The 23,099-nt window shown below is 43.5% G+C and overlaps 1 protein-coding gene across 1 annotated transcript in view; it reads right to left on the reverse strand.

The window, feature by feature from the left end:
• The window catches only part of PLXDC2 (plexin domain containing 2), a 664,573-nt gene that overhangs the window by 120,641 nt on the left and 520,833 nt on the right, over nucleotides 1-23,099 (reverse strand). The window contains exons 7-8 of the mRNA XM_088478640.1: nucleotides 4,637-4,736; nucleotides 121-216 (exon numbers count right to left, since the gene is read on the reverse strand). Of these exons, the coding sequence (XP_088334766.1) occupies nucleotides 121-216; nucleotides 4,637-4,736 (196 nt within the window). The remainder of the gene's footprint in view (nucleotides 1-120; nucleotides 217-4,636; nucleotides 4,737-23,099) is intronic.

Raw genomic sequence — 23,099 nt, forward strand, 5'->3', positions numbered from 1 at the left:
CATATAAGAAACTGTTAATAAATAAATAATAATAATAGTTTATCACTCTCCAATTTATCACTTTCCAGAGCTTAGTACATCTGCCCCTGAGGCTGATTACCCGGCCAACGGTTCACTCACTTGGTAGGGGCCACATCTCGACCGCAGAGAAGTTGGTAATCTTGGACATTTCAAGTTCCACTCGGTGATACTCGAAAATCGTTCTCCTACGAACATCTAGCAAAACATGGAAATTGAATTGAGACACATTTTAATTAAAAAAGCAACATTCTGCTGTCACAGGAATGATTGATGGCATTCCCAAACACTATATTTATCTTATTAAAAGAGGATAAACTTAAACACAGCTGTAGAGACCAGTAGAGCGGGAAGGTCCATGCACTAGACAGCTGTTTATTAGCTTGAATTATTGTTCTTTATTTTTGCTTGTACCTATAATGGGATGTAGTTAATCATGCAACAATCACAATGTGTCGGCAGTGTAATGTCGAGCACACTATGCCAACACAGTACTAATGTTAGATAAAGCATTGTAAACGGATCAGCACAATAACTTTAAACATGATGCTTTATGGCATATTGTGTTCGACATTAAATTGCAGACAATTTGTTTGTCGACATTGTGACACCACGCAAGTCATACTGATTCCCCCTACGACACAATGGATGCAGCTCTGCTACACAAGGTAATGAGGAGGGAAATGTTATACACACAGACACAATCAGCAAATGTCTAAACGTAATATGGTGAAGAAGGGGAATGTCATTCCACACACAATCACTAAGCACCTCCTCAGTCAGTGTGAGGAGCACTGCTATACAAGGTAATGAGGCGAGAAATACCATACACACAGATATGATCACTTAGCACCTCCCCTAACAGTCACTGTGAGGAGCATTGCTATACAAGGTAATGAGAAGAGAATGTCATACACACAGATATGATCACTTAGCACCTCCTCTAACAGTCACTGTGAGGAGCACTGCTATACAAGGTAATGAGAAGAGAATGTCATACACACAGATATGATCACTTAGCACCTCCTCTAACAGTCACTGTGAGGAGCACTGCTATACAAGGTAATGAGAAGAGAATGTCATACACACAGATATGATCACTTAGCACCTCCTCTAACAGTCACTGTGAGGAGCACTGCTATACAAGGTAATGAGAAGAGAATGTCATACACACAGATATGATCACTTAGCACATCCTCTAACAGTCAGTATGAGGAGCACTGCTATACAAGGTAATGAGAAGAGAAATGTCATACACACAGATATGATCAATTAGCACCTCCTCTAATAGTCAGTGTGAGGAGCACTGCTATACAAGGTAATGAGGAGAGAAATACCATACACACAGATATGATCACTAAGCACCTCCTCTAACAGTCACTGTGAGGAGCATTGCTATACAAGGTAATGAGAAGAGAATGTCATACACACAGTTTTGATCACTTAGCACCTCCTCAGTCAGTGTGAGGAGCACTGCTATACAAGGTAATGAGGAGAGAAATACCATACACACAGATTTGATCACTTAGCACCTCCTCAGTCAGTGTGAGGAGCACTGCTATACAAGGTAATGAGGAGATAAATACTATACACACAGATTTGATCATTTATCACCTCCTCAGTCAGTGTGAGGAGCACTGCTATACAAGGTAATGAGAAGAGAAATGTCATACACACAGATATGATCACTAAGCACCTCCTCTAACAGTCAGTGTGAGGAGCACTGCTATACAAGGTAATGAGGAGAGAAATGTCATACACACAGATATGATCACTTAGCACCTCCTCAGTCACTGTGAGGAGCACTGCTATACAAGGTAATGAGGAGAGAAATGTCATACACACAGATATGATCACTTAGCACCACCCCAGTCACTGTGAGGAGCACTGCTATACAAGGTAATGAGAAGGGAATGTCATACACACAGATATGATCACTTAGCACCTCCCCTAATAGTCACTGTGAGGAGCACTGCTATACACGGTAATGAGAAGAGAAATACCATACACACAGATATGATCACTTAGCACCTCCTCTAACAGTCAGTGTGAGGAGCATTGCTATACAAGGTAATGAGGAGAGAATGTCATACACACAGATATGATCACTTAGCACCTCCTCTAACAGTCAGTGTGAGGATCAGTGCTATACAAGGTAATGAGGAGGGAAATGTCATACACACAGATAGGATCACTTAGCACCTCCTCTTATCACTATGTAGAGAACTGCTAAACAAGATAATGAGGAATGTTTTAGTCAAAGACATAATCACACAAACGACTCCTATGAAAATTGATGTTAAACATTTTAATGAAGAGTTGTATGTCAAGGACACTATTGGATAAGGCATTGGTAATTTTTAAATGTAGTTTTAGGCATTCAAATTTAATACAAACTTATAAAGGCAGTATGGAATAGCGTTCCACAGGAATGTTGAAACAACCAATGATAAAATGAAAATTGTAATGCCGGAATGGCCTTATCTGCCATACTTGATTTGTACAAAACTTTGTGGCAATTTCACATATATAAAATGTACAATGGTCATTTAAACCCCAGTTTTTAAAGCCCAACTAAAACTGGGCTTACAGTATGTCAGTATTTTTAGTCAAATAATTCAACTCTCACAAATGATAGTGTCAGAATATTGCAATTCACACCTTCACCAATTCAATATTGTTACGCTGACCACACTAGGGCCAAATCTGTCCATCCAGGCCATCGCCAAGTGACTAGATCAGTTTTTACATGTTAAAGGCCAAATTGGCTAAGCAGTTGGATCACATGTGGCATTACTGTAGTCTGCAATGTGTAAGGGCCATACATGCTTCATCATTGGCCAACTGCTTCATATTTGCTGTAATATAGGAGTGAGCATAACCGGCCTTAAACTTGCAAACCGTGAGCTGCCATGTTGGAACTTGGGATGTCCTCTACTGGGCAGTAGATTGTTCAGGTCCAAGATTTGGCTTAGTGCCCCATGTCAATTTTAAAATCAGATATTTAAAAAAAAAATTATTATTGATTTCTAGCAATCGTTTAGTTTTATATAAACTGTAGCGTGATTTCAAAACCAGTGTAATTAAAGTATAATGACGTTTTAGTAGTGCCATTTTATGGGGAAGTGTTAAATGATGTAAGGGTCATTAGATGGATGCATAATATTACGGTCAGACCTTCAGAATTTTCTGTGGCACAGTAATATCTCTTTTCAACCAAAAGCCTGGGTCCGACCTGTGTTTTCAGACATGGTTCCAACCCAGGTTAGACCCCGTTTACACAGCACCATCGATCTGGGTTACTCCCAGGTCAGCCCTGTTCACACTGAACCTGGGTCTGCCCTGCTAAACTTGTGGAGGTGACTGCTCCACAACCACCAATCAGCTCATTTTAGGCATGACCCAGGTTGGATAACCCAGGTTGCGTCGTTTACACTGCACCATTAACCAGGTCCATCCTGGGTCTGACCCTGGTAGCTACCTGGGTTGGATTGCCGGGTCACTTGACCCAGGTTATTTTTCAGGGACCCTTTTACACTAAGATGCGACCCGGGTAGACTCTGCAATAACCCGGGATTTATCTCTGGTGTAAAAAGGATATTAGTGAATAGGAAAGAGGCAAAGTTTTTTTTTCCTTCTAGCTTCAGTGATCTTCCATGTCTCTTATTAAAGCCAGTAGGACATCATATTTTACTGCTCCCTATTTTCACTATTTTACAGATGGCAAAATTATACTTATTATTTTATTGAAAATAAATAAATGTATAGCTGAAAGCAATGTTAAACAGTACATTAACCAATTAAAAACACTTTAAAAAGGAGCGATGCCAAAAAAGTGGACTGGTTCTATAATAAGACTGCATGGAGAAATGTTAGGTAAACAGAATGTGTTCATTCCATGACCTCAGAGTTAGCCTTTCTCAAAGATGTATAGTTCTGAATGATTAAACAAGACAATTAAAACCTGCACATAAAAAAAAATCAAATTTGCCAGTTCACAGTCTAAGGTGATAAACATTAGTAATCTATTTGTAAATTTAGTCAAACATCCATCTAAAGCAAGACAGTGCGCATTCTATACACAGGGAAGTGACCTGGAAAATGGTTTTAAACACATAATGAATAATAAATATTCTAATGAGATGCATCTGAACACAACAATGCATAATTGAGGTACACATTGTGAAAGTACTCAGCAATCTGAGACTAGTTCTTGGGAAACGACATGCCTGCATTCCACTGGTTGTCAAGGAGTGCTGGGACTTGTCGTTCTCAACAGTCGCAGAGCGTCAGGTTGAGTGAGTTTGCTGTAAATTAATCAATATTTGCACTGTATCATTGGATTGTTGTTGCTCCTAAACTTGCTGTACTTGAATAAAAGTGTTGCACCTGCTCTATAGCATATAATTACTCATAATCTCACATTACTGCTTCATTACATAGACCGTATATCAGCAGTCACTTGCATCATTTCTGCATACAAAAATGTATTTAGGCAAAATTAGGAATTTTAGACTAAATGCAAAATCTGTATAGTGGAATGCTGACATTAAAAAGACAACCATTGTGAAGTTATAGCCCCACAGGCAGTCATTTTATTATATCGCACAATACATACTGGGAATCTGCTGAATTTTGTGCACTACCACAAAAGCATCTGAGAGGCCAACTTTCACAGGATGGTTGGTAGAGCTAATCTCCATCACTGGTACCGGGATCTGCAAAACAGACAATAGCATATGTTACACAATGGAAGGAACACATAAAGGAGAGAAGTTATAACATGTCAGTTTTCCTGTTCGCATTAAAAAAAGTGGCCTGGGCAGATGTCAACATTACAGGGCCAGCTCCAGGGTTCTGAGCACCCTGTGCAGGCTCGCGTGCACCAAATTTGGGGGCGTGACCTAATTACTATAGGCCACGCCCCCTGTGACGTTATTTGGAGGCGTGTCACTCAGCTGCGGTTGTGGGGGTCCCCAGCCTCCCGATTTGACCACCCGCGGGCCACTTCGGCCCGCGGGTGGAACAGCGGGACAGTACTGTCCCGCTGAAATCGGGATGCTGGGGAGGGGTGCCGTCCTCTACGGGTGGCGCCCCTGTGCGCCCGCACTTGTCAAACACCCGTAGAGCCGGTCCTGTATCATTAGGAAAAATAATGAGCTGTGTAATGATTCAGCGAAAAAAATGGCTGCCTCCACTCTGTATAAGCAACTTCACTCTTGTAATAAAGCGCAATACAGACATACTACCACTACTTTTAGATCCACATTATAACAATAACCAAGCAGTGGTGTGCCTTTGACCTCTTGAGGGTGTGACAGCATTTTACGCCCCCAACCTCATCATGCTGGGGCTTGCCCAGCAGTCCGGGAGCTGCTGGGCAGCCCCCAGCCTCTCTGGGTACAGTGCATATGAGAGTCATCACCGATATCGCCAATGCTTGGTGGCACCATCTGAGGGGGTGACACCAAAATAGTAGAGCAACTCTGCTATATCGGTGTCATCCACTCGGATGGCATCACCCGGTGTGGCCCACACCCACCTAGGGACACCACTGCTAGCAATTACCATCCATTCAACCCTTTGATCAACGATCTATCTTCTTCTGTGGTTCCTTTCTGCCCAGTATGTCCCACCATAAATTGTTTTCTCTCTATACACCTGTCCTGTGAAAATCCTGCTTACTAATGGCCCATCTAATGTAGTGTAATGAGCAGTCTAGAGGCCTTGGTCTCATAATTAATAAAAAAGTACTTTGTGTTAATATTTTTGAATTGATTTATACAAAAATTATTTGGCATACAGCACTTAAACTGTGCGACTTCAGAAACTGGATGGAGATAATAATAAACACATTTTCTTCTACTAGTGTCACTTTTATACCATCTCCATGTGAACAACAGGAGTATCTAAAATTATGGTGAGTTTCGTAGTTCTGATCTTTTCTTTATTCTAGGAATACTACTAATCACATTGTCCCATTGTGCCGGCACATAACATTTATACAGCCGGCAGAGCTTTGTAATCCTTTATTGGTTGGTGATCATGAGGTCTTCTCATTGGAGATGATTGATTAGTAATGGATTCAGTGTAACTTCCACTTTATGGGCCGTATTCAATTAGCCGCTATAAGCCGTTTTCGGCGAGAAGTTTAGACGGTGACGTAATTTTGCCAGACGAAAAGTTATCCCCGTATTCAATTCCACAGACTTTTCGCCCAGTGCGGGAAGTCAATGCATTGGAATAGGCGAAAAGATTCACCTATGAAACTAGGCGGAAAAAAGTGCAGAATTGGGGTTTCGGGTTGCAAACTTGCAGAAACCACCCTGCACCCTTGGGACAGCCCCGCAAGGGTAAACTGTTAAAAAAACGTAAGAACACCCCAAAAAAGTACTTTCGTTTTGGGGCGAAAAAGTCCAAAGTTGGAGGACAAAAACATAAAAACTAGAGAAATAGACTCCAGGGGATTCCCTAAGTATGCCCCAGGTGTTTTTTTGATTGCAGGTGCTTGCGGCAGGTGGAATTTTCACTATTTTTAAAACTTCACTTTAGCAACTTTAAAATATGTTAGCACCCATTTTCAGGTACCAGAAAATTTGCTGGAACTACTTATTTTCTCATAGAAAACCCTGCTAAATGCTATTCTTCACCACTTATGCAAAGAGGCAAAACAGCACCTATTGAGATCATTTAAGTTCCCAAATACCTTCAGCAGGGCTATTCGGGGGTATCTATAGTGATCCCCCATGTCAGTGCATCTCTTGGGGAGTGTCAGGCTAATTTCCCCAAATCTGACAGGACTTTTCACTTGTTTGCATTTAGCCGAGTCCCGTTTTTCGCCGTTTTCGAATTGAATTCGGGGATAAGCGGCGACGAGTGCGATACTTTTCCGCATTGAAAACCAGCGATGACGTCGAAAAGCTCGGCAGCGGGACTTTTCGCACCTAATTGATTATGCCACTAAAGCTGGGCATCCACTATACAATTTTCTGTCAGATATCTGTCCATTCTGGCTGGTTGGAATGAAAACCTGGTAATGTATGGGAGCAAATGACAGTCGATCATATGGTTTTAAACACTGAAAAAAGGACAAAAAAAATTGTTCAAATTTGTTAAATTTGTGTGTTTTAACCAATTTGTCTGAACAACCATTTTTGGCTATTTTCCAGTGTTTGTCAGCTAATGGACGATTGTCATTTGCTCCCATACATTACCAGGTTTTCATTCCAACCAGCCAGATTGGACAGATATCTTACAGAAAATTGTATAGTGGATGCCCAGCTTAAATCTCGATTGGTTTACTGTTCTTACTGTATGTATACCAGAGAGGTGTTCGGCATTTTGATTCTTGAACCAAAAACACAAACTTTAACATGAACCCAGAATGGTGCACGGAAAAGGGGAACACAAACTGATGATGGAGAACTCAAGCCGTAAATGTTGAACAAAAATTAGATTTGGAGTAGTATGACAATTGTTCCGTGATCATATTCCGAACTGTAAAACCTGTGAAATTCAATTAAATTTGGAACCAGTTTGACATTTTCAAGCATCTATAACATCAAAACAGTTACATCAGTCTGAAGATGTTTTGTCGTGGTAGCTAGTAGTTTAGGATAACATAATTTTGAAGTGTTGAATATCACAGCAGTACAGTGGTGGTCACATTATTTAGGAAACTGACAGAACTAAAAGACATGGGGCTCTATTTATTATTATTTTTACTAAAAATAAAGTGAAAAAGGGTGTTTTCACACCCTTTTCACATTATTTTAGTATCACCTATAGTTATTACAAGGCACGGAGTAGAATTCGTAAAATTCTACTCCAATCCCTAAGTATGACTTATTTTTAGTAATCAGATCACATTTCCCATAATTGTAATGGGAAATGTGATCTGCCTGGTAGTTACTAAAAATAAATAGTGAAAAAAATACCTAGGGAGGCCCTGTGATAATAACGCCACCTGGAGGTGGCGTTATCCAGGGTCTCCCCCGGTTACCGGGCTCCTACTCTGCTGTAATGGGCAGAGCAGAGTCCGGAGCCGGTCCCAGTGATCAGCTGTGTGGTCTAAACAGACCGCAAGCTGATCTCTGCTAAAAAAAAAAAAAAAAGTAAAAAAAAAAATGTACTTACCTGACTCCAGGGACCGGTGATCGGGGCTCCGGTGATGTTCTCCCTCCAGTCAGCTGGTCTCCCATAGTGCACTGCGGCCCGGTCATCAGGTGACCGTGTCCCAGTGCAGTATGGGATGTCAGCTGACCGAAGGCATGGAAGACATCACCAGAGCATCAATGACTGCATGTAAGTGCTATTGAGGGAGAGAGGGGGTCGCGGGGGGGTCCTCGATCGCTGGGGGCGGGGCTTGGCACCGGGGCTTAGCGCCGGGGGGGTAGCAGCGACGGTCGGTCGGTGCATGCGTTGGCACTTTGTCACGGTATTTTTTGCGAAAATACCGTGACTAGTGTGCGGAGGGGATTAGCAGGGACAGAGCTTTATTGCAAGCTCTGTCCCTGCAAGGGATTTGTAGTAAATCCCTGTGATATTGCCTGAATTCGCAATGCGAATTCAGTCGATAACATCACACTACAATCTGCATTACAAATGCAGATTGTAGTAAATAGAGCTCTTGGTCACTATAGTGAGCAATGAGAAAATACAATATACAGACCCTGTCCTTACAAAAATTAAAGATGTGCGGTTCGGTTTTACTCGGATATGCTTGGTTCTCATAAACGGCATCAGATTGGCTACCCGGCTCTCACGTGTTTTGGATAGCCAATAAGATAAATCCAAATTAATCCAAACTTGTGCTAATTTGGCGATAAGAACCGAATAAAACCAAACCGCACATCTCTAACAAAAATATCCACCTAGAGCAGGGGTCTTCAAACTTGGCCCTCCAGCTGCTGTGGAACTACACATCCCAGCATGCACTGCCACCTTTTTGATATAACAGCATGCTAAAACTATGTGCAGTGCATGCTGGGATGTGTAGTTCCACAGTATCTGGAGGGCCAAGTTTGAAGACCCCTGACCTAGAGGAACAAAGGCTTCCCAGCTCATTCTCAATCTATGCTTCATAGCGGCATTTGGAGCCTTTTACTGGATCACTGGAAAAAAATATTTGCCACCAAAAGTCCAAGCAATGTCAAGTACTGCAAGTGCTCTATTATTGCCATTCTAATGTCTCATATTTCTTACAATATAGTTGTGTAAATTGTTAGTCTTTTGGTCTAAGGAATGTTTGACCTATTGCTCCAGCCAGGTGCAGTTTATGGCAGAATTAAGCAGTTAATGCAATGGTTCCCAAACTGGGTCCCGTGGCACTCTAGGGTGCTTTTGGGCACTTGCAGGGGTGCCACAGGTTGGTGGTCCATTACCAAATAAAATTATTTTTAGTCCGTGTTATAGACAAAACTAGTGCTAATGGCTGCAAATCAAAAATTATGTGGAAAAAAGAAGCACAGCCCAGACAACCACCACATAACTCAACCTAAGGGTGATATGTAAGCGCAATTTACTTCATTTTATTTTTGCCTAATTTCTCATTAAGAAACTTATTTTCCCAGGGGTACCGTGTAGACAATTCTGACACTCTAGGGTGCAGCGAGTAAAAAAAGTTTGGGAACCACTAACTTAATGGATATCTTTGCCTGATTTTGTAAGCAGTTGTGTCTTCGTACCCAATGGCAGGCATCTGGTGACAGATAAACACATACCTTAATGTTTCTTTATTGTCAAAGAGTCTTCTGTAATAACTGTTTTATTAGCGCTGTCACTGACCACTGTTTATTCTCTATGATGATTTCAGTGTTGTTAATTATAGTACAGATTCTGGTGTTGGGTGACCATCTTTGGAAACCCGGACCCTTGATTCCTACTTTTGTATAACTGCTTGATTCAATCATATTATATCATTAAACAACCTGAGAAATTAAATGAATGAATGTTTGGGCTTAATTTATGGGTGTGGTGTGAAAGATAGACAGTAAAAAGGTTTGCAATGTCTAGAAAGACAACCAGGTGTTAGATAGTCAATAGGTCAACAGAGACAAAAGGTCGACAGGGACAAAATGTCGACACACTAAAGGTTGACATGTAAGAATGTCCACAGGTACACATGGTCAAAATGTCAACACAAAAAATTGACAACGCAAAAATGGTTGACACATTTTTTTTGTTTTCTAACCCTAATCTTCACCCTAACCTAACCCTCCCTTTGGTGCCTAACCCTAACCATTGGGGTAGGTGCCTGACCCTAACTGTCCCTTCTAGTTCCTAATTTTAACCCTCCGGTAAGTACCTAAACCTAACCTTCCCTCCTGGTGCCTAAACCTAACCATAGGGGTAAGTGCCTAACCCTAACTGCCAGGGTAAGTGCTTAACCCTAAACCTAAAAAAACAACATTTCTGTCAGCCTTTTGACCATGTTGATCATTTTTATATGTCGACCTTCTTACATGTTGACCTTTTGCCCCTGTCGACCTATGGACTGTCTAACATCTGGTGTCTATCTAGACATTGTCAACATTTTTACTGTAGATCTATAGACTGGATCCCTAATTTATGTGGCAGGTTTGATTGTTTTAAACTTTCCATAGCATTTTTTTAAATTTCCATTTGTGGTACCAAGTACACAGCTTCCAATGGATAAGTCTGGGTTTCCAGCAACCCATTGGAGATCACACATCTCCTCAAAAGTTCTTATGTTCATTTAACAATCAGGGATACACAGCCAACAATCTTTAATTGAAATTGTGTGACAATCATGGCCCACACCTCAAATATGCCAAACAGTGATCTGTCTACTATCTTCAAACATCGTCATTTTCATATCTACAAAAGTGTAGGCCTAGGTACAAGTATTTAAAGCTAGGAAATTTAAAGCTTTGCACTGTTTTTGCTCTTCCAAAATGATCTTTTAGGGTAGCACTGACAGGGGTGGCTTAAGAGAGGAGGGGCCCCATGTGCAGTGTCCGTGCAGGCCCCTCATCTCTCATGGTTGGCACAGGTAAGTAGACTTTGCCGCTGTGCCAGATTCTACTACTCATGTGCAGGTCTGTGTGTACATGGGGTCTCTGTGTACACAGGGTTTGCGCCATGTACCCAGTGATTTCTGCGAGTGGAGAAATTGTGATTTCCAGTTTATTGCAACACATGGACACTGAGGAGCTCCGGTTAAATGACCAAGTGGCAAGAGGCAAAAACAGATGGTAAGAGACTTTGGATACATTGGCTCCTCCGTACGCTATGAAGTTTCTATACTGTTGAATACAGTTGGCATATTAGAATCCTTATTATAACACACTTTCCAGATTCAACATTTTATGACAAAGGGTATCATTTATCTGCTAGAATGCCCCTGCGGTATGCAATACGTGAGCAAGACAACAAGACCTCTAAACCAAAATATATAGAGAACACAGAAGAAACATCTCCAATGGTTTTGAAATGCACAGTGTTTCTCAGCATTTCAAACTTAAACATGGTCACGTCCTCCCCAGCTACCTCACCTATACAGCAATTCAGAAAATAGAACCGAACTGGATAGGGGGAGACTATAACAAAAAAATCAATAAAGCAGAAATCTGATGGATAACATCATAAGCCACACTTAGACCCAATGGTCTAAATATAGATCTTGAATTACAGAACATACTTTAATTCCATCCTTCCTGCCAAGGAGAAGATTTGCTAATCACCAAATGTATGATCCCTGTGCCCATAGACTGATCACAGTTATAGCACCTACCCTAACACCTTTTCACTCATATTGCCTTAGCGACATGGGCATGACCGTCAGGATTATTGTGTATAAAAGTAGACACAGGGCCTGATTCAGCAGTGGGGGGCGGCGATGCCCTCCGTTCCCTGAAACGGACGCGTGTCGCTTCCATTGGGGGGCAGGGAAAAAGCCAGGATCTCTGTCGGTGGATGAAGATTTCCTGGCTTCTTCATCTCAACTGTGGCGGCCGGCTGCGTGACCCCATGGGTCACCTTAGCCGGCCGATGTCCCGAAAATAATCCAATGCTGCGTTGGACAACGCAGCTCGGATACGTAATGCAGCAGGAGGCGTGATGCCTCCTGTGCATTACCATATCAGCACAGACGGAATTGCAAAGCTTCTTGCGAGCAGCTTAGCTATTCTGTCTGAAGCTGAATCAGACCCACAGTCAGGGCCGCCATCAGAAATGGTGGGGCCCGGGACTGTCATAATAGGCAGGGCCCCCCTCAACCTTCACAAACCCCCACCACTTCCCACAACCCCCCTTCCCCCGCTACCATACCTATACACAATATTATATATATATATATATAATGGTGCCCCTTACGCAGTGCCCCCAGTAGTTGCCCCCAGTAATGAGCCCCCTGTAATGCCCCCAGTAGTGAGCCCCCTGTAATGCCCCCAGTAGTGAGCCCCTTGTAATTGCCCCGAGTAGTGAGCCCCCTGTAATGCTCCCAGTAGTGAGCCCCTTGTAGCTGCCCCCAGTAGTGACCAACTGTAGCTGCCCCCAGTAGTGAGCCCCCTGTAATGCCCCCAGTAGTGACCCCCTGTAGCTGCCCCCAGTAGTGACCCCCTGTAGTGACCCCCTGTAGCTGCCCCCATTAGTGAGCGCCCTGTAATGCCCCCAGTAGTGACCCCCTGTAGCTGCCCCCAGTAGTGACCCCCCTGTAGTGACCCCCTGTAGCTGCCCCCAGTAGTGAGCGCCCTGTAATGCCCCCAGTAGTGACCCCCTGTAGCTGCCCCCAGTAGTGAGCCCCCTGTAATGCCCCCAGTAGTGAGCACCCTGTAATGCCCCCAGTAGTGACCCCCTGTAGCTGCCCCCAGTAGTGAGCCCCTGTAATGCCCCCAGTAGTGACTCCCTGTAGCTGCCTCCAGTAGTGAGCCCCCTGTAGTGACCCCCTGTAGCTTCCCCCTGTAGTGACCACCTGTAGCTGCCCCCAGTAGTGACCCCCTATAGCTGCCCCCAGTAGTGAGCCCCCATTAATGCCCCCAGTAGTGACCCCCTGTAGCTGCCCCCAGTAGTGAGATCCCTGTAATACCCCCAGTAGTGACCCCCTGTAGCTGCCCCCAGTAGTGAGCCCCCTGTAATGCCCCCAGTAGTGACCCCCTGTAGCTGCCCCCAGTAGTGAGCCCCCTGTAGCTGCCCCCAGTAGTGAGCCCCCTGTAATGAGCCCCCAGTAGTGAGATCCCAGTAGCTTCCCCCCACGCGCGCGGGCGCACGCACGCACACACACAAAATAAAACAAAAAAAAAAAACTTACCTTTATCCCGCTCCTGTGAAGCCACCGACCGCCCCGTCGCCCGCTCCTCGGCACTATGGGAGTGACGTCATGACGTCACTCCCATAGTGCACTGTGGGACCCGGAAGACGGAGTGAGCTCCGTCCTCCGGCTGCCGCCGGGGGTTTGAGTAGGAGCCGGGCATCCGCTGGTAACACAATCTCAGCGGGCGCCTGGCATAAGGAAGGTACAGTGGGTGCAATCGCTGGGCCGGCGGGCCCCATAGCAACCGCACCCCCTTCACCCTCCATAGTTACACCATTAGCTGCCGGGCCCGGCTGGGTGAGGTGACAAGTCACTTAACTGTGACTAATGTGCGGCGGCGGCAGATGTATAGTAGAGGATGCCGCCAGACCTGTCACTGTGGCACTTGCGGCCAGGGGGTTAGTAGTAGTGGCTGGCAGTATGTAGCAGGTGCTGGGCGGGCCCCCCGAGTGTCCGGGCCCGGTACTGCAGTACCGGCAGTCCCCCCCTGATGGCGGCCCTGCCCACAGTGTATAGGGATCATAGACCTAAAATAGATATTTTTAGTATTTTCAGTTTACCCTAGATCCAGTATTATGGTCCCAGAAGCAGCTCTATAAAAAGGCAAGCGTTTTGCTGTTGCAGTATATTTTGCATGTGCAACCATCACACACAGTAATGAATTAAATTATTCTCAATAAACATACTAAGAATATATACATTACTGCATGTGTTCCTATTGCCTTGCCCTCGCTGCTTTACCCACTATTGCTATCAGGATTGTCAGTCATGTACATGCGCATGCAGTGACTTTGTCCTCGCAGTGTGATTGACAGTCAGGGAGCATTTGCAGTAGGTACAGGGGAATGGCGAACGAAGACGAGTCGGGACCGTTTCCAGGGAATGTCACAGCCTTCGTCTGCGATCCCGTATGCAGTGAAAGTGGCTACGGCACCTCAGCTCCCACCCACGACGATTCTAGTCAGCCATAGGGTTACTCAGAACTGCAATAATCTAATGATCTGCAACCGATGCTGTGTCTTTTGTACGCAAATCAGTGGCGTATCTATAATGGGTGCAGGGGGGCCCCGCACCGCACACCCTGCACCCATATTATTTTAAACTTACCTGTCTGTGGTCCCGAGGCGGGTGTCAGCGCTGCTCAGAACACCGGAAAATGGGCGCTGCGCAGTATACTCCGGGCACACTCTAGTGCATGGAGTCTACTAATGCTCCAGTGGCTGGATAGTCGGCTGCCGGCCACCGGGAAGAGAGGAGGGGGCCCCGCAGGGGAAGTGCACACGGGCTCCCTCCTCTCTTAAGACGCCCCTGACGCAAATGCTTGGAATTGCAAATACATTCTCAATACAATCCTCAGCGTCTGCGAAATTTTTTTGTACAGCAGCTGTGTATGGGAATGCAGCTGCGATGGTATTTGTGTAGATCTCTGAATCAAGCTCTATAACATCTAATTGTCCTGCCAAAAGCAGCTTTTTACTAACACAGTTGAATGTGACATCAGACTGTTTTCTTTTCCACACATTATTAATTTATATTTCATTTTGATACTGCGGCCACAGATTTAACAAATTTGAATTGTATGCTTAAATGTTCTGGGTTGGCTTTTTATGTGGTGTTTATTTGATAAATATTTAATATCTGAGTAGATAAAGGAATATCAATATATACTCTGCTAAGTGACTGGTCGGTTCTCGTTAGACCATTGGAGCTGCAAAAGCCATAATGTTTTTGTTCCCCTTCATCCATTACATCAGACTTACATACTGTAGCACGCTATACAGCACATACTGTATATGGTGCCTAGCTTTTATCTTGATCAGCCACACGGCAGCCAAAATAAATATAATAAACTTGCATTAGCCTCTGTGTGATTGACTGACGTTGTGACTCCACTGCAAATTGTACACAAATATAACAAAATGGTGAATTTATATATGTGAAAAATTTTCGCTCCATTTTTAAATATTTCCCAAAACAAACATCACACTCATATTAGACAACCTGCCCCTGCAGCTGATAAAACAAAACTATCTCCTGAAGTAAACATTTGTATTCTATTTGGTTGAAATGTACAGAAGCTTTATTGATTAATACCTTCCCGAAAGTCACTTAACTTAGATGGGCTAAAGTGGGCCGGAACGGGGCAGAACTGCATTCTGTCACCTCTAATGGTAGGTGGAACTGGTTCCGCCTCCGCTACATCGCTGCACAGAAGCCACCCGCATCAGTGCTGCTGTCACTGGCAGCAGCAGCCGCCTCCCCCCTCCTCATTTCTCGGCCCCAAGTTCCTCCTCCGGCTGTGGCCCACCCCTCCTGGCACTCACCTGTGTCCCGGCGGCACCTTTTGCGTCGCTGCAAAGTGCTGCCAAGAGAAGCAGTGGCCCGGGCAGGCACTCAGAAGTAGAAGGTGAGCTGCTGCTGCAGGAGGGACACGGGGGTGAGATAAGCTGCTGGTGTGAGTGGAGACACAGGCAGGGAGCTACTGGTGGGGGACACAGGGGCAGGGAGCTGCTCTTGGGGACAGGGGCAGGGAGCTGCTGTTGGGGGACAAAGGGGCAGGGAGCTGCTGTTGGGGGACAAAGGGGCAGGGAGCTGCTGTTGGGGGACACAGGGGCAGGGAGCTTTTAGTGGGGGATGCAGTGGCAGGGAGCTGCCGGTTAGATGCAAGGGGGCTGATGAGATGAGGGGAGCATGGCGCTGATTAGTAACAGGGGGGGGGTGGCACTGTAGAGATACAGGGGGATGACGCTGGAGAGATGTAGGAGGATGTCTCTCCAGGATGTTTGATCAGGGAAGTTAACATTTTTCTGTACCTCAATACGTATATTACTATGTATTATCTGGTTGTACCTCTTGTGTGAAGATTACATATTATTCCTACCCAGGTGGCTACCGTACCACATTATCTCCTATATGCATACCAAACACTTACTCAAGACACTGTCTGCTTAGAGAAGCTCAATTTTTTCAGAGGTCCCTCATTGCAGAGAAACCAGCTTATACGTAAGAAAAGATTCAAATGCAGGTGATACATAGGGGTTGCAAAAAACATGGGGCACCCAAGTAACAGACTTATTTGTGGGGACCCCATAAAAAAACTCAGAGGCACAGCAGAAAAATAATTAAGAGTTACACTGATGATATATAACATTTTTTTTCTTTTTAAGTGACATACCATTGTAGTCTCAGCTGACGGCAAGAGTGCTACAAAAAAAGCATCTAAAATATATTTCACACTGTCATAGCCCCCAAAGCTTATGAGGGCCTAGACGGCCCCCAGGCCCCCACCCATTCACTTTAAAGTTTCCTATACACAATAGTGTGTGTGTAGTGTAAGTGTAAAGAAAAGTTTTCACAGTTGTTCTGGCCTCTCAGAGTAGCTCCATCTAGCGTGGGACATGAGTTCCGCCACCTCCCCAGGACCACTTTAAGCCCTGGATGGGGGTGGGTCAGATTATTACGTGTTTTTACATAATAAGGATTTTAACAATACATATTGGGCTCAAACTAATTTGCCGTAATGATCTCACGGATGCAAGTCATCACTGCAACAGCCGCACTTTACGGCAGCCTGAACTCACATAAAAGTGATCGCAGCTACATAGGGCTCCAAGCAAAAATGTGAAAATTTGAGTTCTGAGCGGGCTGCGAGGGGTGAGAGTTCAGGTGTCATTGACGGCATTTTAACGGCAACTCTTACCCTTTGCGGACAATTGGATTGACCCCATTATTTGCAGTCATCCCTCCACACGTAAACCGCAAAGTTAGTGTCCAATTTTATAAATAAATTCAACACAGAAAGGGATTTAGGAGCTCATTCAGATCCGTTCGCTAGATGCGATCGCTCGCTCCGAGCGTATGGAAATTCGGCTAAGTGACATCAAGGCAGCCGCTCGCAGGGCAATTCATAAGCACACTATGTATTGGCGAGCGATCAGTTTTTGTTTGTAGACACCCACCAGCCTGTCTTAAGATGCCCACTTGCGTACGTCATCTCCAGGAAGTGCATAAAACCATTGGTACATCGCGCACCATTGGATGCGATCGCAGCACTTGAGGTTGACTATACCCTGCCGCAAGCACTGCGAGTACTTCAAGTGTATATTTCTAGCAAGTGACATGTCCTATGACGCTACCTCTTATGCATGCCTCTGAAACGCCTGCGTTCGCACCTCCACTCCCCCATTTCCAGTGGCCTGCCCCTGTTACTACCCACAAATGACTTTACCAGTCACTCATTCAGCTGGGCTGTCTATGCTGGCCGAGCGAGAGTTTCCCCATCGCACGTTCTAATTCGCGCACGCGCAAAATGAAGTGTACACATGCGCACATTGAAAAACATCGCTCGCTCCGAGCGACCGCTTGCTAGCGAAAGGGTCTAAATCAGGCCCTTAGTCCGAGTTCAAATGACATCATAAATATTTAAGCATTTTCAAGCTCTTTTTGCTTGTATCTAAACAGGTTAATTGTAGTGTCATATTCTGAATTAGTACATAAAAGTTAACAGAAAACAAAAGTTTTCATCCATGTTGCCGAAACCTTGTTGACTAGTGTAATTACTGCAAAGTACTTTGCATAATATCAGCTAATGAGTTCTTGATGGTAATAGTTCATGGATAGAAACATTCAGTTCCCGTAGGGAAAAGTTTATACTCTCTAACTATAATCAGTCCAAAATATTTTCAGCCCCCTACAGTATGGGGTTCTTATTGTTCACTGAAATGTATTTATGTGGTGTTTGCTATATTGATTATCTGGAACTGTTTCATTTGTAATAATTACTGCAACACCATGTGCTAAATACAGAACAAAACTAGACAGTCTGGCACTGTTAACTATTACTACATGTACTGTATATTGTAGATATCTGAAAGTAGGATTTAATTAATATCTAACATGCATATTATTGATCTGTATTTTGAAACATATAATTTTGCATGACCTACATGAAATAAAAACACCATATTGTAAAGATTATTTTTCTCTTCCCTTCATCTTTTGAACTTCTTGATATTTATTAAAACCTCTAGATTCCCAGTTGCTATCTAGCTTACCCAGGCTCCAATTGCCAATTAAAGTTACCAGCATGTTCGCCACTTGGCTCCAAGCCTAACTGTGCCTTTGCCTAACTCTGCCCTTCTTCATGAAAAACATCAGACAATATTATTTTGTTTTTAAAAACCCAAAATCACTCCACATGCATCTGTATATTATTTGTTGCTCTGTATTTACTGTCTTAATGTTTATGCTACATTTAGCTTTCGGTAGAGGCCCATACGACTAAAATTGCCCTCATAAACCAATATATGCCAATGTACAGTATTTGGATCAGATATTTACAAAATATACCAACATAAATGATAAATAATTCACAAGTTTTAGGTCATATATTTATCATGAGACTTGTTGGTTAATCCTATTAGGTGCGATGATCTCGTGTGTGTGAGTCATAGTGGCAGTGACCACACTTTACAGCAGCCTGGATTCGCCTTATATTGCTCGCGGCCAGAGCCGGATTAAGGGGGGGGCAAAGGGGGCAAGTAACCCCGGGCCCCCCTCTCACAAGGGGCCCCCCTGGACCTGTAGAAAACTTTGTGGTCGGCTCCAACATAATAGTTATTTAGACACTGAATGGTCCATCTGCCCATCCAAATAGGCAAAAATAAAAAAAATATTAAGCCGCCCAACACCCCCCTTACCGCTGTCACTTGGTCTGGTCCGGCAGTCTTGTACTGGCCTGGGCTTATGACTGGCGTGTGACGCGCGACGTCATCACGCTGCTCCCTCCAGGCACCGGCTCTTCCCTGCTGTCGCGGCCTGAGAAGAGCAACACTGGGACTGCAGTCCGACTCCCCAGCCAGGGCAGGGAGCACAAAGTAACTGGCTCCCGCGTGTACTGTCAGATACAGCACAGCAACTGCAGGCCTGCAGCACCACCACCTCTCCCACTACAAACACCCTCCCTTGCAGTTCCACTGGCAACGCAGCAACCAACAGACAGTTTGGTAAGTAAGTCAGCTTATTTTTCCTTTTGCTGCTACTTCCAATTATATACTATATAAAAATGAGTATAAGCAGAGTGGATGTTGTGTGTGTGTGTATGTATGTATGTATGTATGTATGTATGTATGTATATGTGTGTGTACATATATATGTGTGTATGTATATGTGTGTGTGTATATATATATATATATATATATATATATATATATAGTGTGTATGTATATATGAGTGTGTGTGTATGTATGCATGCATGTATATATATAATGCATGTGTGTGTCTGTATGTATGTATATATATATATATATATATATATATGAGTGTGTATATGTATGTGTGTTTATATATATATCTATGTGTGTGTGTGTATATGTATGTGTGTTTATATATATATATATAATCTATGTATGTGTGTGTGTGTATATATATCTATGTATGTGTATATATATATATAATGTGTGTGTGTGTATATGTGTGTATATATATATATATATATATATATATGCACACACATATACTCATATATATATATATATCTATCTATTCACACACACACATACATATATGCACATACACATATATATACACATACACACATATATATATACAGTTCCACAATACCGGCACTCAATTCCGTTCAAAGACAGCTGGCCCTGGTGCCATCCCTCCCGGGCAGTGACGCAAGTACACAACTCAGGTGTATACAGGAATATCGTGGGCGGCACTCAAAGGACTTCAATATTTGAATAGTAAAACAGGAGACACTACTCCAAGCGTAGCTTAACGTTTCAGTTGCTTTATCAACTTTCGTCAGATGAAAGTTGATAAAGCAACTGAAACGTTAAGCTACGCTTGGAGTACTGTCTCCTGTTTTACTATTCAAATATTGAAGTCCTTTGAGTGCCGCCCACGATATTCCTGTGTGTGTGTGTATATATATATATATATATATATATATATATTCTATATCTTTTTTTTTTTTTTTAAGCCATCCACAGGGGTCGGGTTGAGGGGGGAGAGGAGGTAAGAGATGATTGGGAGGGAGGGTCCCCCAGAGATATCAGTGTACCGGGATTTGTATTGCCAGTCCTGGCCCTGTATGCAGTAAACTATGCAGGGCTGTGAGTGCGCTGCAGTAAGGAAGCCTCTTTCTTCCCTGAGGCCTCCCGGCTGAGACTCCGCCCCTTTGCCTCCGTTAAGCCCCGTCCCTTTCCCCCACTCTACCCTGTGTTTAGCCTTCTCCTCCCCTAGTCTCCACCCACCACCCAGTCCTCTTCTCTCCCTCGTGTCCCCTGTCTGTGTAGGGCAGCCTGTCTCTCTCCTCCTCCGAGCTCTGCAGTGACAGTCTGCTGAGACCAGGACACCATGATCTTCCTGCTGAGGTAAGTACAGTGTATGAGAAGGTGTATGGTGTATATTAATACAGTCTGGGGGTGGGGTGCATTAATGTTATCTGTGGGGGTACTGTTAATGGGATGGGGGGTGTATTAATATTATGGGGAGTATATTACTACCATCTGGGTGGTGGGGTGGGAGTGCAGATATATTATGGGGGGTACATTACTGGCATCTGGGTGGTGGTGCAGTAATATTATGGGGGGATATTACTGCCTTCTGGGTGGTGGGGTGCAGTAATATTATGGGTGGTATATTATTGCCATCTGGGTGATGAGGTGGGGGTGTAGTAATACTGGGCCTGATTCAGAGGTGGATGGATTTGCAGTAGCAGCTTGATGCTAATGCCGCGGTCGGTAGGCACCTTATTGAGACACCCACCGGCCGCAAAACAAATCCGCCAATGCCCACATGAAGACGCACCATCAATTGAACATCAACTGCACCATCAGACATTAGAGCAACCTTATGGTTGCTCAGAATGTCTGCAGCGGTGCCAGTGAAACTGCGCCCGACACCAACACGCCCATCGCCATTTACGTCCCCGCCCAGGAACACCTATTGAAATTGCATAGATCTCCGTGCAATTCCAATATGCGTCCCCCGTTGGTAACCATAGCTGCACCCACCTCGGAATCAGGCTCACTATGTGGGGTGAGGGGTATAGTAATACCATTTGGGAGCATATACGGCAGAACATACACCCACACACACACATTATATGGTAACAAAATACATATTAGGGAGAGAGTGAGAGAGAGATAATTAATCTGCCTACCTCTGTAATAGGGCCCTCTGTTTGATGTGCCCCGGGCCCCCTATAGCCTTAATCCGGCCCTGCTCGCGGCCCCATAGGGCTCAGAGCAAATTTATGTGAATCTAGGCTTGGGTAGGATAGCGAAGGGTGCGAGATGCAGTGCCGTTGCCGGCGTTTAAACGCCACTGCAACGGCACATCGCACCCTTCGCACCTAATACTGTGTTACACACACCAATGTGATTTATATTATAAGAAAATGTGTGTCTCCATACTAAAATGAAAAATATGTGCTTATGTAAACCACATAAGGACTAGAACTGTGGATGCTGAAACTTGAATCGATACTCTAGCCCAGAGGGAAATAATGGCAATCTTAGTGTAGTATATGATTTTATTAGCAAGCATAGATATCACACATACAATATAAAAGATTTAGAACAGCGTATCTTAATTCCAACAGCAGTGGAGACATCTATCTTAGACCACTTTGCACATGAGGGGGTTCATTTAGGAAGTGTGGGGTTGTATAACCTGAAAATTCTTTTTGCGTGTATGCCCGAAATTTAATAGGGCGGTGCTTTTACTAGCCATTTCTTGCTTAATAAAAGCACTGCCCTATTAAATATCGGGCACAAGCACGAACAGAAGTGTTGGGTTTTACAAACCAACACTTTGTAAATAAACCCTGGTATCTCTTGGTCCTCCACAGTGCGGACACAGAGTTCCAACCCTGAATTGTTCTCCAAACGTTTTGCCTCCAGCTTTAATTACGCCAAATTTAATTCCTGTTTATTTTTTTTCCTTAATTCATCTTGTCGGAGCAAGGTTTTACAAGTTGGGCTGTCACTCTCACAGAGTGGAGGATAGATGGTGCACATCTTTTGTAATAATATTTATAGTTGGACTTGTGGAATACGTCTGGCGCCATGGTCATTATTGGCTTTTAGATGGCAATAATTTTATTTTAAAAAAAATAATAAAAGTATTACATTTTTAAAGCACACATGATGACATTTCTCTAAATAAAACCTATATTGCTTTTCTGACCTTGACAGGATTCGGTTTGAAGGTAAATGACTGCTAAACAGATTACAGCATAAGAAAATGACTCAATTAATACGGATCAAATAGCCTTCGAGCATCCATGGTGATTGCCTATAAATTTTTTTTTTTTAAATAACAAATGCAAGACACCCAACAAAGCAAATATCAATTTTTATTCTTGATATATGTATGTACAATAGTTCATCATGTTTTGTAATTAATTAATGTACACAATTTGCTCTTCAAGGCCAAATGCAAATTCTTAACCAGGCTACTAACACAGCTCAGTCGTGGGCAGAATGACCTTGTAACTGTCTGTAAGATGAATGTTGGCCATCATACGACTTAGAATGAAAAAAAAATACAGTATTCTAACAGTCTTAAATCAAGATTTGCTGGAGAGAAAAAAAATAAAAGATGTTTTCTATTATGGAAGATACAATAGAAGGTGAAAATAGCTGTTAAATAAATCTTTAAGGAAATATTCTACATATACACTTTAATAGGATGTTTTTCCTACCCTGTGATTACTATTTTCATATAAATTAGCCCAAATTAAATAATGGTTAATGTACTCTTGAAATGTACTGTATACCTCCTGCCAACTCAA

This window comes from Taudactylus pleione, unplaced genomic scaffold (genome assembly GCF_031769625.1).
Source record: "Taudactylus pleione unplaced genomic scaffold, aTauple2 ptg000216l, whole genome shotgun sequence".
Taxonomy (NCBI): Eukaryota; Metazoa; Chordata; class Amphibia; order Anura; family Myobatrachidae; genus Taudactylus; species Taudactylus pleione.